This window comes from Schistocerca cancellata, chromosome 7 (genome assembly GCF_023864275.1).
Source record: "Schistocerca cancellata isolate TAMUIC-IGC-003103 chromosome 7, iqSchCanc2.1, whole genome shotgun sequence".
Classification (NCBI taxonomy): domain Eukaryota; kingdom Metazoa; phylum Arthropoda; class Insecta; order Orthoptera; family Acrididae; genus Schistocerca; species Schistocerca cancellata.
Window position 1 is genome coordinate 16276839 of NC_064632.1, and position 16294 is coordinate 16293132.

Here is a 16294-nt window from a genome sequence, read left to right on the forward strand (position 1 = left end):
GCAACCGTCTCCATGAAGCTGGGCTACGGTCCCGCACACCGTTAGGCCGTCTTCCGCTCACGCGCCAACATCGTGCAGCCCGCCTCCAGTGGTGTCGCGACAGGCGTGAATGGAGGGACGAATGGAGACGTGTCGTCTTCAGCGATGAGAGTCGCTTCTGCCTTGGTGCCAATGATGGTCGTATGCGTGTTTGGCGCCGTGCAGGTGAGCGCCACAATCAGGACTGCATACGACCGAGGCACACAGGGCCAACACCCGGCATCATGGTGTGGGGAGCGATCTCATACACTGGCCGTACACCACTGGTGATCGTCGAGGGGACACTGAATAGTGCACGGTACATCCAAACCGTCATCGAACCCATCGTTCTACCATTCCTAGACCGGCAAGGGAACTTGCTGTTCCAACAGGACAATGCACGTCCGCATGTATCCCGTGCCACCCAACGTGCTCTAGAAGGTGTAAGTCAACCACCCTGGCCAGCAAGATCTCCGGATCTGTCCCCCATTGAGCATGTTTGGGACTGGATGAAGCGTCGTCTCACGCGGTCTGCACGTCCAGCACGAACGCTGGTCCAACTGAGGCGCCAGGTGGAAATGGCATGGCAAGCCGTTCCACAGGACTACATCCAGCATCTCTACGATCGTCTCCATGGGAGAATAGCAGCCTACATTGCTGCAAAAGGTGGATATACATTGTACTAGTGCCGACATTGTGCATGCTCTGTTGCCTGTGTCTATGTGCCTGTGGTTCTGTCAGTGTGATCATGTGATGTATCTGACCCCAGGAATGTGTCAATAAAGTTTCTCCTTCCTGGAACAATGAATTCACGGTGTTCTTATTTCAATTTCCAGTAGTGTAATACAATGCTGGTGCAGGCACATATGTTTTGTAGCATACTGTTCAAAGGCCATTGCTGAACACAGAGTTCCACTACATACGACCCCTACTTGTTCCTATTTTGACTCAACAACATCGTCAATTACGATTGAAGTGGGCACAGCATCACTGAGCTTTCAGTGTGGATTAGTAGACACGGGATGTCTGGTCACATGAACTACATTTCGATGGTTTTCAACTAACACGGTGTCAGCCAGGCGAATGGCTCCTTGAAACACGCACTGCGCCAGAGATACTGGCTGGTGAGCGAAGAATTATGCAGTGGGGTACATTGAGTTGGGCTTCAATGAGACCTGTGGTTGTAATTGAAGTCAACATGACATCTGTGGACTATGTAGACATTACTGAGGACCAACTGCATCACTTAATGCTTGATGTCTTCCCCTACAGGGTCAGAATCATGCTCCAGTGGTTTGAGGAGCTTGGTAGTGAACTCACATTGATGTCTTGGCCGGCAAATGATCCTCATCTGTATATATTGGGTGCCAGTTGCACACATGGAAACCACTGGCCCGTAATTTACAGGAATTGCCCGATCTGAGCAGTGACATATGGTGACTCTTGGTCCCAAAAACCAACTAAGGACTCATTGAATTAATGTCAAGCAGAATCACTGCTGTATTCTGTTTGAAACGTGGAGCAACACGCTATTAAACAGGTGGTCATAATGTTTGCCTCATCATTCTACAACTAGATATATCTAGCTGTCACAATTGGGCACTGTACACAAGAGGCTGCCACTCTTCAGTTGAACAGTGGTGGCAGAATCACAGACTACAAACAAACTTGTTGATACTTCTCAGGATAAACTGCAGTGTTGCATTACTTTGCTTTTTTTCTGCAATGTCATGCCTACAATGTCATGACTGATCTAGCATTTTTTTTTTTTTTGAGAAACTAATTTATATTACTGTACACAAACAATATTGAATGTGTGTAAAATTGAGAGAACTCATTCTGTTGCATATTTAACAGCTTTTTCAAATAACTGTGAGATGTGTTATAGCAAGTTACTGGAAATGAATGTGAACATGTCAGGTAAGATATTAATCTTTTTTTAATATAAAGGCTAATCAGATATCAGCTTCATTCATTTGCTTGGATTGTATCAAATGCACTGTTTCATCAAATTACAGAAAAATCAAAAAGCTATCTTGCCAAATTACAGAAAATGCTAATTGTTACCAGCAGCTTGCATTTCCACAGAAAAATCCCTTGATTGCCGAGAAACAAATTCCGCATCAGTAGTGTAATTTTTCATTACATTCTGTAAAAACTAAGTTCCAGGGCCCAGTCATAATACAGCAATATGTTTTTAAATAATGCTTTTTTAAGAAATTAAATATTTTATTGGTGTTAATGGGTAAGCTACGAAAGGAATGATATGACTACATGAAAAACTTTTATTTCTTTCTAAAATAGTAGAAAACGTTTTATTTTGTACAACGTATTTCACATACATTACACAATCACGCAGAGACATAATACAATTTTACACATTGCAATTGTAATATAATACAACTGAGAGTGAGGCAAATTTGAGAGAATGACAGTAACATTACTGAGGTACACACTTTCTTTGCCATCTAATGCTGATTTGTTCAACCATCAATCACAAAAGATACATTTCCAAAAACAATAAAAGCGGTCCATTGTTGTTTTGATTTGTTTCACATAAAGAAACATACGAACAAATAATTTTGTCACTCATTCTAAAATCTGTTGACAATTGGCAAAGGATTGTACAGGCGTGTACTATAACCGACGATGTTTACCGAAATGGTATTTCACACAGCACTGTCAGTGAAACATTGGTGAACAGTCAATATACAAACAGTTCTGCTATAAAACATTTATTTTTACCTTGAGCAATATGTATTCTCTCATTCCACACTTTTTTTCCAATGTTTACATACATCATCATTTAGCTACACATTTTAAATAAATTTACAGTTAAATAGTCACTGCATTTACGAAAATTTTGATTATTGTTTTCATGCTTGTCCGTATTTACATGGACTCAGTAACTACACTCATTTATACATGTTTATAAGATCACACTTATGTACAGAGCACTTGTTCAGTGTCTTTACTTCGTGAGGTTCTACACGTCTGTTAATAACACACACGCTCAGTTCACTGTCCGTAGCCCTGCTGCTGTAAATCAGCCATTTTTGTTGCAAACTAATTTTGTTTACATCAGAGAAAATTACGTAAGGGCTGTGTGTGGTGCGACACATGCCGGTTCTGTTTACAGTAACGAGAGTCCGAGAACACTCAGAAGAATAAATACATTTCATCCGTGAAATGAAATCTTATTTGGCACAGAATCAATAAACATTATATTTATACAAGGCAGTAACTGTACCTGAAAAATCATTGAGAAATTGTACTCTTTCTTACATAGCAGGTGAAGTTCAGAGGTATACACGAGTCCGAGCACCGACAGAAACGAGTCGAGCATTTACACACTTCGTGACGATGCGAATGGGTGACAATTTCAGAAATAGTGTAATTCGAATATTAATGCTACGTAATGAAGCAAGTTCTGAATGACCTGGCAGTTCTCTAAGTTGTAGTGCAGTTTAGCTGGGCTAAATATTCGACCTTACTGTAAGGACACAGCAAAACAGTGTTACACACTTTATTTTCGCTTTGATGGTGAAAAATTTTAGAGGTCCCTTTATTGAGCAAAAATGTGATGAAGTGGCGGGACTTGTACTGATTACATGTCGATGGGAAACGTAACATGCGACAAAACAGATTTTTATTTTTACTGCGAAAACCTGAAGTGACTGGGTGTTAATGGTTTCGAACTGGATCAGTAATGTATGTGAAGTGATGGGACACCAAAAATATATGAGAACTACACAGAGTCAGCAAATGAGATCTAATAAGTTGTTTGTCGGGGACACGACGGTACGGCGAACAGAGTGCTTCTATGTGTGAAGACGAATGTCGCGTAGAACAGCACGGCTGAGCAGTGGCAGCAGCAGGTGTGTGCGGCCTCAGATACGCAGCTCCGTCTCGGCCGCGGCGGCGGCTGCCGCTGCGGCGGCGGCGGCTGCGGCGGCGGCGGCGGCGCGCTGGGGCTGAGCCAGCGGCTGCTGGCGGGGCAGCGACACCACGTGGTGCGCCGTGGGCACGCCGGGCGTCACCAGCGGCGAGATGGACGGCGAGCGCGTGGCCAGCGGCGACAGCGACGGCGAGAAGCTGGGCGACATGGCGGCCGACGTGCTGAAGCCGGAGCCGCTGGCGTCGTGGCTGATGGGCGAGCGCGGCAGCAGCAGCAGCTGGTGGTGCGCCGGCACGGCCGCCTGCGCCGCCGCCCCCGCGCCCGCCCCCGCGCCCGCCTGCGCCGACCGCGACGCCAGCACCGGCGCCGCTATCGAGCGGGGCGCCACCGACGTCAGCAGCGGCGGCGGAGGGGGCGGCGCCGGCGCCTTGCTCACCGACGAGCCGGCGCCCGACTTGCCGCCCAGCGACGCGCCGCTGCTGCCGCCGCCCCCGCCTCCGCCGGACGCCCCGCTGTTGGTGCTCTGTACCGACGCCGTGTCGTCCTTGAGGCGCGCGATTTCGCTGAAGACGTGCGCCAGCGGCTGGTACTGCGGCCCCCAGTCCAGCAGGTAGTCCCAGTTGTAGCTGCCGGTCAGCTCCTCCTCGCTGTGCACTATGGAGCTGAGCGAGCCGGTCATGGAGGGCTGGTGCGTGCCGGCGAAGCCGCCCATCACCATGACGGGGTCGGCGCCCGCCGTCGAGCCCGCGCCCCCGTCCTCCGAGGCGGCGCCGCCCCCGCCGCCGCCGCCGCCCGCTCCGGAGCCGCCGGGTCCACCGGCGCCGCCTCGCTCGCTACCGGCGCCGCCGCCCACGTCGTTCAGCTTGGCGTAGATGAGGTTGGCGATGTCCGCTTCGCCGGCCGCCTCCTCGTCGAACATGTCGATGGGCACGACGCCGACGCCGACGCCGACGCCCTGGTGGTGCAGCAGCGCCGAGGCGCCGCCGTCCTTGGCGGAGCCGGCCGCGCCGCCCGCCGCCACCGGCGCGTCGGAGCAGCGTCGCGACGAGGCCGAGGCGGCGCCGGCCGTGTTGGCCGCCGTGTCGACGATGCCGAGGCGCGCCAGGTACTCCTGCGTGTTGTGCACCGACACGTCCGACAGGTTGTCGTCGTCGGGCTGCCTGTGGTGGATGCCGGAGTCCCTCTGCAGCGGCCCCTCGTTGATCATGCGGATCTCCTCGTCCTCCACGTCCTCGCCGTCCTCGGCGGACCCGCGCCCGCTCGACCCGGACTGCTCCGAGCCCGACAGCTCCGAGGTGGTCGCCGCGCCCGAATTGGAGCTCGCCGAGTTGTTGTTGTTCCGGTGGACGACGGGGCCGACTCCGACGCCGACGGCGCCCACGTACGGCGGGATTTCGTCGTACTTGGGCGGCCCGAACGGGGACGCCGGCCCCTGCACGACGCCGCCCGCGCCGCCGCCGCCCCCGGCGCCGCTGCCGCGGATCGGGATGGTGTCGAACGCGCTCGGGTCCACGAAGCCGTCGGCGCTGCCGCCCACGCTGGCGCCGCCGCTCAGCGCCGGCTTGTTCACCTGCAACACGCGACGGCGCAGATTAGGCTCGCGCGGCACTTTTTCCGCATTTATTAGTGTATAATCCATTCCTCGGTGGGAGGATATTGTTCCGAAGCCGCGCAAAATTTGGCTACTTACTAACGTACGGAAAAGTTGTTTTGTAACCTAAGAAACATTAACACACACAGCACACTAACAAACGACTCTAATATACAGGGTAAACATTAACAAAACCGTTAGACTGCACGGACAGATCCCTGCCTGGAAATGGAGGAAATATAGTCCTATGAACGTGTGTACGGAAACACATCGTTGCCACGTTAGATAGCGCTGACGAATGACAGTTCCTCTAACCACAAGCCGTGTCTGTAACCCACAGATGACGATTATGCAGACTGATGACGCCACTTTTGTTAAACGTTCGTCCAAAAGAGGACTGATGACAGAAATTCCATAATTTTGATGGTCGGGTGCAAAAACCAACGACAAAATCATTCCCTTAGAGGAATATCTTGTGCTGATAATCCTTGCATTCGTTGCAGGTGATAGGGGTAGTAGCAGTTGTCATGCAGGATACACATCATTCGTACTTTGGCTCACAACATTTTGGCGGGCGTCCCAATAGCCTGTAGGACCTGGTCCTCCAAATCTGGTGTACATACAGCTCGTAGCCTCCCTGCACGTTCGTCCGTCTGAAATGACCCACGAACACACAAACGCCCGAAAATGGCTCCATATGTTGTGTGAGGTGGTTGATGTCTGTGAGGGTACTTGTTTTGGTATAGCGGTGCTGCCTATTGACCGTTTCCAACTGCGTGGGTGTACACGAGCATCATCCGCTGTACACAATCATCATCTCGACTTGTTCCTGGCACGAGTACCAGACCATTCTGCTGCTTACAGCATGCTGCGTCAATCAAACAGCCTGCAACACACGAGGAACACCGGGCACGTGGTCAGCGGTATCTGATGTGGTAACGATGCATTTCTGTACACATGTTCATACGATCTTTTTTCCTCCAGTTTCGGTAGCAACCCGTCCCTGCAGTTTGTCGGTGTTATTAATGTTCTCCCTGTATATTACATTAGATCCGGATGGACGGAACAAACCGAGTTTTTCCTAGACGTGGTGTTCGTGTGGGTAATACAAAGAAGGATAGCACATGTAGACGCCGGACTTGAAGTTCAAGACCAAGGCCCATTCCCCAGGTGGTGTTAGTGAAGGTGCATCTGTTTCTATTCTCTGTCTTCTTTTTGTTCTCGTCTTGAAATACAACATCAATTTATAATTTCCTACAGCCAGCTTTATGTATTTTTCTTATAAATATTGATAACTGCTGCAAATAAATAGAAGATAACATTAAAGAGCAAACAAAAGAACTGCACCCAGTCTCCGACTCTGGGGCACTGTGAGAGCCGCGGATGCTGGCTAAGAGGTCTGTGTGGAGCACTACGGCCTGCATAAAGTAATAAGATGACCGGTCCTAGCAGCTCGAAAAAAATGCAGTATATCAATCTGGCCTTTCATCAGCGGATCAGTTTTTGGTGTACATCAAAGGTGGATTCGACAGTCTGTGATAGCCCTCGCTCTTCGCCCGCCTGTCGGAGATGGAGTGTCCACGGAAGCGATACGGATGTCTTAAGGCAAACATAGGTAAGAACCTTTTTGCACAACGTTGCTCTACAAGTAAACTAACGATAACGCAGCAAAAATCCAAGTACATGCAAAGAGGTCTCCCTGGTGACACAGTTCCATATACGATAGGATGAGTGAAACAGGTGCATAGCTAAGTGAAGTTAGGTTGCACCTGGAAAGCCGTTAAAAGTTAATTTTCATTAGTAATTAGAAAACAAAGGATTTTCGGACTATGTTTGTATGAACTCTTTTCTTCTTTTGGTGCAAGGAATCTGTCCCCGAAGTTGGTAAAAGTATTTTTGAAACACTCTGCATAATAACGGAACGTGGCACTGTGCCGGTGGGATATACAGTATCCTAATGAAAGCCACCTGCAACGTAATGACATGATGGTGCTCTTACATACAGAATGTTTCAGAATTCGTGCTAGACACTTCTAGAGGTTGTAAAGGGGACTTAGAAAATCAAGTTTTACATAGGAACTCATGTGCGGAAACGACACCCAACGTCAAAGTAAGAGGTGCGGTGCCTCTAAACGTATACATGTGCAGGGTGACTCCGTGGTTATGTTACAAAGTTTGAAGGATAATAGAGAAGGATAAATGTATCAGCTTGAGGTAAGGTCCCTGCACCAGAAACGACCGAATCTAAATTTATTACCGAAAACTGTTCTGATACCTCTGACAGTGGAGTACATGTACTGCAGGGTAGGCAGTTTTCAGAGGTGATAGTGTGGAGCAAAACAAGAAAAGATGTCTGTTAAACATGGACCGGCATACCTTAGGAGCTATAAGAACTTGTTCAACCGAGGAGATACGTTGCATAGTAGCGAAGATGAACAAGTGCTTATAGGTCCTGAGGTATGCATGTTAGAGCCCATGTCTACCGGATATTTTTTCTTTGTTCTGGTCCGTACTACCATCTGTAAAAGTTCCATCCCCCACAATCTTAGGAACAGCAGTAAGGGTACATGTACTGCTCTGTCTGAGGTATCAGAACAGTTTTCGCTTATAACTTTCGACTCGTTCCTTTTTGGTACAGGAAGTGTTACCTGGAACTGGTACATTTATCCTTCTCGATTATTCCAGAAAGTTGGTAGCATTATCACGGAATCACCCTGTTCATAGATATATTTACAGGCGCCGGCGCCTGTATCTTTGACGCCGTGTAATGCCGCTGAATGACGTTCCTGGACATGCGTTCCTATGTAAAACTAGATTTACTAAGTCCTCTCTACAACCTTCAGAAGTGTGTAACAGGAATTGTGAAACACCCAATACTGGGAAAAGTTCTCTCGAAAAGGTAAGTAAATAAAAGCCCGTGCGCTGCGTGCCAAAGAGGAGCGGAGCTCGGCTCACCTTCTTGTGCCTCCTGTTGCGGACGTGCAGGAAGAGGAAGACGGCGCCGAAGGCGAGCACGAGCAGCACGAGCGCGATGAGCAGCCCGAGCGCCCAGTCGGCCAGCCCGCCCGCCGCCGCTGACACGGCCGCGTCGCTGCCGCTGCCGCCGCCGCCGCCGTCGGCCGCGCCGCCCCCGGCGTCCGCGCCGCCTCCGCCGCCCGCCACCGGCGTCGCCAGGTCGGCGTCGACGTCGGCGGCGCGCGGGTCGAGCGCGATCTCGACGACGGTCATGTTGGTGAGCGAGCCCTGGCGGCCCGAGCTGGCCGTCACCACGAGGCTGATGTCGCGGCCCGCCTCGAGCGCCGCCGCCGCGTCGTCCAGCTTCTTCTTGAGCGTGACGGCGCCCGTCGTGCGGTTCACCTTGAAGTAGGGGTGCTGCGTCGTCAGCTGGTAGACGACGCGGCCGTCGGGGCCCTTGTCGCGGTCGGTGGCCGCCACGTGGCCCACCACGTAGCCGACGGGCAGGCGGCCGGCGGGCAGCGCGAAGCGGTACGTGCGCTCCGTGAACTGCGGGTGGAACTCGTCGCGCGACTCCACCTCGACGCGCACGCGCACCGTCGCCGCCTTGCCGCCGCGGTCGGTGGCGCGCAGCGAGAAGGCGTACCTGCTGCGCGCCTCGTAGTCGAACGCCGCCGCCGCCGTCACCAGGCCCGTGGCCGCGTCCACGCGGAAGAGGCGGCCCGCGTCGTCGGGCGCGCCCGCCAGCGAGTAGTTGAGCCGGCCGAACTCGCCGCGGTCCAGGTCGGTGGCGCGCGCCGTGAACACGGCCGTGCCCGCCGGCTCGTTCTCGGCCACGAACTCGAGGTACTCGGCCACGGGGAAGCGCGGCTCGTTGTCGTTCTCGTCCAGCAGCACGACGCGCACCGGCGCCAGCGTCGACAGCGGCGCGTCCAGCGGCGGCCGCGCGCCGTCCGTCACGCGCACCACCTGTCCGTGCACACAAATAAGCGTCAAATGTTAATAAACTCTGTTCGAAACAGCTTTATTTCAGAGTTGTGCAATGGAGTAGGTATCACGAGTGCGAGACGACGACACAAAATCAATTCTTCTCATAAAGAAACGACAAGAGGAACTCGATATTCGTGATAACTACGTACTGTACATTCACCCCGAAAACACGTTCTAGCATCTTTCCTGTAGACGAAGACAGTGACACGTTCGACGTGTTACTGCCCTCGGAATGGTGCACGCTCTGTTCATCGAATTCTGCACAGTTGCAGAGCCACGTTCAGTCGCTGCTGTAGTCGGTGTCGCATTGTCGGTTGCAACACCGTGCACGAGCTCCTCGATACGGCCCAAAGGTAAAGTCCGAGGGGTAACATCCGGAGATACGGCCGGCCGAGCAGCTTGTGCTGCACGACCTGTCCACTTATCAGTCTAGGCAACACTGGGATACTCTGTCGCCTCCTATATGCACGGGCACCGTCGTACGTGAACAATAAGTTGGTTCGTGTAGTTAGTGGGACATCGTGCAACAGACTACTCAATTCGTGTTCCGAAAACTGTCGATACACTCTGCCAGTCAGGCACTGCGGAATAACAAGTGGTCCGAGTAACTGATTGTCCACTATATCACACCTAATATTAGCTGCAAAATGATGTTCATTTCCTCGTGGTGCAATTAGCGAGGATTCTAGTATGTCCACAGGTGGATGTTATAAGCGTTCACAATACCCGCACCGGTAAAGAGGCTCTCATCTGTAAATAGTATCCAATGACCGAAAAAACACTGACACGAACTATGATGTCTAGGGTAGTTTACAGGTGTCAGCTCCTGTATCTTCTGCAGGTGAAATGGGTGGAATTGCTGTCTCTGAAGCAGGTACCATACAGTTGATTGAGGAACCCCTACAGTGGCACCTATAAGGCGAAGGCTTACGGTCGGATCTTTTTCTACAATTTCCAGGATGTTCTGTACACCCACTTCATTCATTTGGTATCTACTTAACAGTCGCGCGTCAAGAATGCCGTATTCCCCTAAACCACTGTCCAAAGCTGTGGAAGTCTGACGGTTTGGTACTCTTCTGTTTGGAAACGTTTCCGTATACCATCATATTGCCACTCGTGCATCGCCTCTGGTGCAGAGTAAAGGTGCATATCCGCGTATTCGTGATCTGAGTAGGCCATCACAATATACACAACGACTGCAGTCTATGAACTACTGACAGAATGGGTGTATGCGATACGTCTACACTGCAACAGCGCCATAGAGTACAACAGACCACAGCAAAGTCAAAGACATTTTATGCCAGAATGAGCCGAGTAGGGTAGAGAGGTGTACAAAGTAACATCAGCCGATATGCAAGCGAACACGACAAGCCAGAAGCCTGTACTGGCCGATGATGTAATGCCTACCACAAATGAAGTTACGCATTGTTACTCGAAAATAAAACAGTTACAGACACAACTTTATGTAACATTTTACTCTCATTTTGATGCATACATTACACCCAAGAAGTGTGTACAGTTACGTTTGAATCGCCCTACACATCTCTGATTTACAATATTTTACCCACATCCTCAGTAGCCCCTCAAGGCGGCTAGTAGCCGTCCATAACTACACGCAAATGGGCGGGATTCTACCACCTACCACAAACTACTGTCACATTTATATAAATACAGTTTATTTACTCAGTTAATCACAAAATACTTTAACTATGTCAAATTATAGATGTCCACTAGTACTATGCCCAACCACCAAGCGCACCTCTGCAAATCGTGACTTGGTTGGTTTTGTCAGAAGGTTAGGAAGAGCCAAACCATCTACTTAATCCGACCCTTAGACCTCTCCCTATTCCTAGATTTCGCTAGGTGAGGAAGTCACCTCGACAATCTTCCTAACCACAACTAGTTTAATATCCAATCTAGACAGGAAAGGCCTGAATCGTAGGCTATCAAAATCGCTTCTGGCAGAAAACATAACCTTAATATAGGCTCGATCTAATTGCTGCCAATGTGTGCTCCTCAGCGCACACAGCTTTCTCCCCTATCTTTCGTCATGCTGCAGCATTTCCCTTTGGTACTCTTTCTGAATGTGAGCCGATACTTTTGCAGTAAATTCACACAGTGTTTTACATTTTTCTACAACACGTAAAGCTTCTGTTACATTTTGAGTTTCCACGGTTTGTCTCTCATTGAAGGCAACTTGTGCGTTATTTGACCACCCGAAGATTGTGTGTTCTGGGATACCCACCTCTGCTTCCCATTCACAGGCTGGTCCCAGCTGTTTGCCTATCTGGTGTAGATACACTGAATAGGGTGTCTACGGCCAGTCAGAAGGTGTACTATCCCTTCAGTTGGCTGTAAATGTTTCAGTTATAATCTTTCTCTGACTGAAGGCAGAAACTTGTTTATGCATCTAACCATTTCCGACGCATCCCATTCCGTCTGCCAAATCTATAGAACTAGATTTTTAATTTCCCGTGCATTCTGGCAAGCTCTTCCCGTATGTGATCCACCTTTATAATGTCACGCTTTTTTAACCAATACATTGCTGCAAGCTGTCGAAAGATTAAATCAACTGGACATAGGCCCATAATTACTGCTAACTCGTCCATTGGAGACGTGCCACATGTCCTGCCTCCCCTAATGAATATATGGTTGAAATGGCTCTGAGCACTATGGGACTTAACATCTATGGTCATCAGTCCCCTAGAACTTAGAACTACTTAAACCTAACTAACCTAAGGACATCACACAACACCCAGCCATCACGAGGCAGAGAAAATCCCTGACCCCGCCGGGAATCGAACCCGGGCGTGGGAAGCGAGAACGGTACTGCACGACCACGAGATGCGGGCTAATGAATATATTTCTCTGAACTCGTCACCCTGCGTCTGTGGTCCCAGACATTCGCCCCAGCTACATATTCATGTACAACAAGTTGTGGCAGACAGTACTTCACTTACCACTGCCACACCCCGCCCCTTTCCTCTTCCAGTCATGAATAGTTCATGGGGAGAACAACCATTTACTCTGTATGAGCTCGGTGATCTCTAATTCTACCTTCATGGTCTTTTCGTGAGACATCTAGGCAGAAAGAGGAAGCAGTGTTGGATAAATGCTTCGCGGAGTTCTTGCCACATTTTATGCAATCTCAAGTTTTCTCCTTGTTATCGTCAAGAATTATCTGCAGGCGGTGTGGTAATACATTTTCTTCGCCGAATTATGTCATGGGGACCTCACGAAGCTATGGAATTTCCATATGCTACCAGACCTTACGTTGATGTCTACGATGGAACAACATCGGTACCGAAAGTTGATTTCATTATATAGGGTACGACTCAGCTTATTTGTTGCCATTCAGCATCGAGCTCCCGTTTCCACGCATCACTAATGGTACAGCCGTTGTCCCACTGAAAGTTGTTGTTGCACAAACTGATCTCAACGTCTTCGCTTCTTTGATGACACAATAGCAGCAGCTAAAGGCATGGGAGACTTCCGTTTAATGAAATATAACTGTATGTTTGTTGATGGTGCTGTGTCGAAAGATAGTCCCGGTCTTCTGTTCAGCGTTCTGAAATCGTGATGCGTAGCGCCCATCTTGAAGCGTCAGGATATGCTTTCAGAGCCAACGGCATAAAACATCCTACATACAAAGGAACAGCAATGTGCTCGTACTGTCAATTTCGTTTCCTGATCACCGAAATAAAATCACATAGCGTTTCAACGCATTTGTACAGCGTGATACCAATGTGACTAAATTAGCATTAACTGAAAAACTTTGTACCTACGTCCATCGAGTCATGCCATTGGTCAAATACACAATTACACCAGCAATTTTCAAGACCTACATTTAGACGGATCGTGACAGCCACGTTAGCTGGATGCAAATAATTTCACCTTAACAACTGGTGACACATTCAGAGGCTGTGAAGAATGCACAGCACTCATTCCACTTTGTTATTCGCAGAATTGTATGGTGCATGCAGTTACATAGATGAAAACTATCGCACTCCTTCACATTAGATTGCAATCAAATTAAAACTACGGCAATGGATGCCGTATCTTATGACAGTTTCCAGTACTTTTGCTTTCGCAACGTAAACGCTCACTGAGTACACTATGCCATTCTCCACTAAGAAGGAATTCAGCTTGTTGAAAGTCTACATAACAAAAGACACAACTCTAGCTGTCTTGAGGAGAAGCATAACAAGCAAAGGGATGAGCCCTTTTTGAAGAATCATCCTGTTCTCTCATTAGTCGTCACTGATGCAGGGAACGACAGAAAATTTAAAGCAGATTGGCTGTATGGATACCCTGACGCCGTACTACTTTCTTTCCGTAATAGGGAAGTAATTGCAAGGTCACAATGAAGCGCCAAAGAAACTGGCACAGGCATACAGAGATATGTAAACAGGCAGAAAACGGCGCTGCGGTCGGCAACGCTTATACAAGACAAGTGTCGGGTGCAGTTATCAGATCGTTTACTTTTGCTGTAACAGCACGTTATCAAGATTTATGTGAGCTTGACCGTGGTGTAGTAATCGGCGCACGAGCGATGGGACACACAGCATCTCCGAGGTAACGATGAAGTGGGGATTTTCCCGTACGACCATTTCACGAGTTTACCGTGAATATCAGGAATTCGTAAAACATCAAATCTCCCACATCGCTGAGACTGGAAAAAGATCCTGCAAGAACGGGAACAACTACGACTGAAGAGAATCGTTCAGCGAGACAAAAGTGCAACCCTTCCGTAAATTGTTGTAGATTTCAGTGCTCGGCCATCAACAAGAGTCAGTGTGCGAACGGTTCAACGAAACATCATCGATACGGGCTTCCCAGGACGAAGGCTCACTCGTGTATCCTTGATGACTGCACGACACAAAGCTTTACGCCTCACCTGGGCGCGTCAACACCGACGTTGGACTGTTGATAATTGGAAACATGTTGCCTGGTCGGACGAGTCTCGTTTCAAATCGTATCGAGCGGATGGACGTGTACAAGTATGGAGACAACCTCATAAATCCATGGACCCTGCATGTCAGCAGGAGACTGTTCAAGCTGATGGAGGCTCTGAACTGTGTGGAGCGTGTGCAGTTTGAGTGATACGGGATCCCTGATACGTCTATGACCCTGACAGGTGACAAGTTCATAAGCATCCTGTCTGATCACCAGCATCCATTCATGTCCATTGTGCATGCCGAAGGGCTTGGGCAATTCCAGCAGGACAATGCGACACCCCACACGTGCAGAATTGCTACAGAATGGCTCCAGGAACACTCTTCTGAGTTTAAACACTTCCGCTGGCCACCAACGAACATTATTGAGCGTATCTGGGATGGCTTGCAACGTCCTATTCAGAAGAGATCTCCACCCCCTCGAACTCTTCCGGATTTACGGACAGCCCTGCAGGATTCTAGGTGTCAGTTCCCTCCAGCACTACATTAGTCGAGTTCATGCCACGTCGTGTTGCGGCACTTCTGTGTGCTCGCGGGGCCCCTACACGATATTAGGCAGGTGTACCAGTTTCTTTGGCTCTTCAGTATACATTGTGCTGCCCTGTCAGTTTCTCTATTTACCCATATCTTCTGCCATCATCATCATCACAGCACTTCAGTGCCAATTAGTTGCGAACGAAGAGGGATGTACAGCTACTTCTGAAACTGTTGTGTGCTTCGGTATTTTATTCTTTTTTTTCGTGGTGACAGGACCATGCAGTGGACTCGTACACATTCAAACAGGCGCCTGTATTCGGAATAATCTTGGAGATTTTATATTAAGCATCAAGCTGTTTGTTGCACGAAAATTTCTCGTTTTCCTCTTAGGCTCTGGGAACTTAATTTTCTCCAGTCTTTACGAGGTTTCTGCACCGTTGCCGTTAACCAGCTGTCTTTCGAAAGTTCGACGACCTCGTCTTCTTTGGAAAAGGAACACAGAGCCACTAACTGGGCAGATGTGTGTAAGAGATTTAAAAACAAAAAATGCTTTTTGGCTTTGTATGACGTAATTTACCCCTGGCAGAGTCAGTTTACGGAATGTGGCCGTGACTGACATTGTTTACATAGGCAATGTAAGGTAATTGAGACAGTTACTCTTCTTATATTCGTAAACAAAAAGGAAAGTGACTGAACGTCAGCGAAAGAGTACGACAGAGAGGTAGTACGCGCAAGAGTAAGTCGGGCAGCGACGTACCAGGTTGTAGACGGCGGGTCCGACGTCGTAGTCGAGCGGCCGCTGGACGGTGAGCTCGCCGGAGCGCGCGTCCAGCGCGAACAGGCCGGCGTCGTCGCCCGACGTGATCTCGAACGTGAGGTCTGCGTTGGGGCCGCCCGCCTGGTCGGCGTCGGCGGCGCGCACGCGCACCACCGGCCGGCCCACGGGCGCCGCCTCGCTCACCGACGCCTCGTAGCCGCCGCGCGCGTCCGTGCCGCCGAACTCGGGCGCGTTGTCGTTGGCGTCGTCCACCGCCACCAGCACCAGCACCGACGCGCCCGCCTCCGTGCCGTTCTCGGAGGCCGCGCCGCGCTCTCCCGCCGCCACGCGCAGCGAGTACGAGTCGACCGACTCGCGGTCCAGCCTCTTGAGCAGCACCACGTCGCCGCTCGGACTGTACCACACCAAATATATTGTTACGCTCACGTCGAATGCACAATTAACGAGCGCTGCCACTGCAAGTGAAATGTTATCTAAAAAAATTGTACAGAAACCAGATTCCAAATAGTGATATAATTTCACAATCGATTATTGAAGCAAAGTCGATCGCGATGCCTAATAACAACCTCATTGACTCTGACCAAAATTTCTATCGACGTAATTCCATTTTTGTCTCTCACAAACCTCCTGAT

At 49.7% G+C, this 16294-nt stretch overlaps 1 protein-coding gene across 1 annotated transcript in view; it reads right to left on the bottom strand.

The window, feature by feature from the left end:
- Positions 1 to 2607: 2607 nt before the first annotated feature.
- Positions 2608 to 16294, bottom strand: part of LOC126092406 (protein dachsous-like) — a gene marked incomplete at its 5' end in the record, with an annotated part of 322105 nt that continues 308418 nt past the window's right edge. Inside the window, 4 exons of the mRNA XM_049907980.1 lie at positions 2608 to 2619; positions 3963 to 5486; positions 8463 to 9431; positions 15642 to 16056. Coding sequence (XP_049763937.1) covers positions 2608 to 2619; positions 3963 to 5486; positions 8463 to 9431; positions 15642 to 16056 — 2920 coding nt within the window. The remainder of the gene's footprint in view (positions 2620 to 3962; positions 5487 to 8462; positions 9432 to 15641; positions 16057 to 16294) is intronic.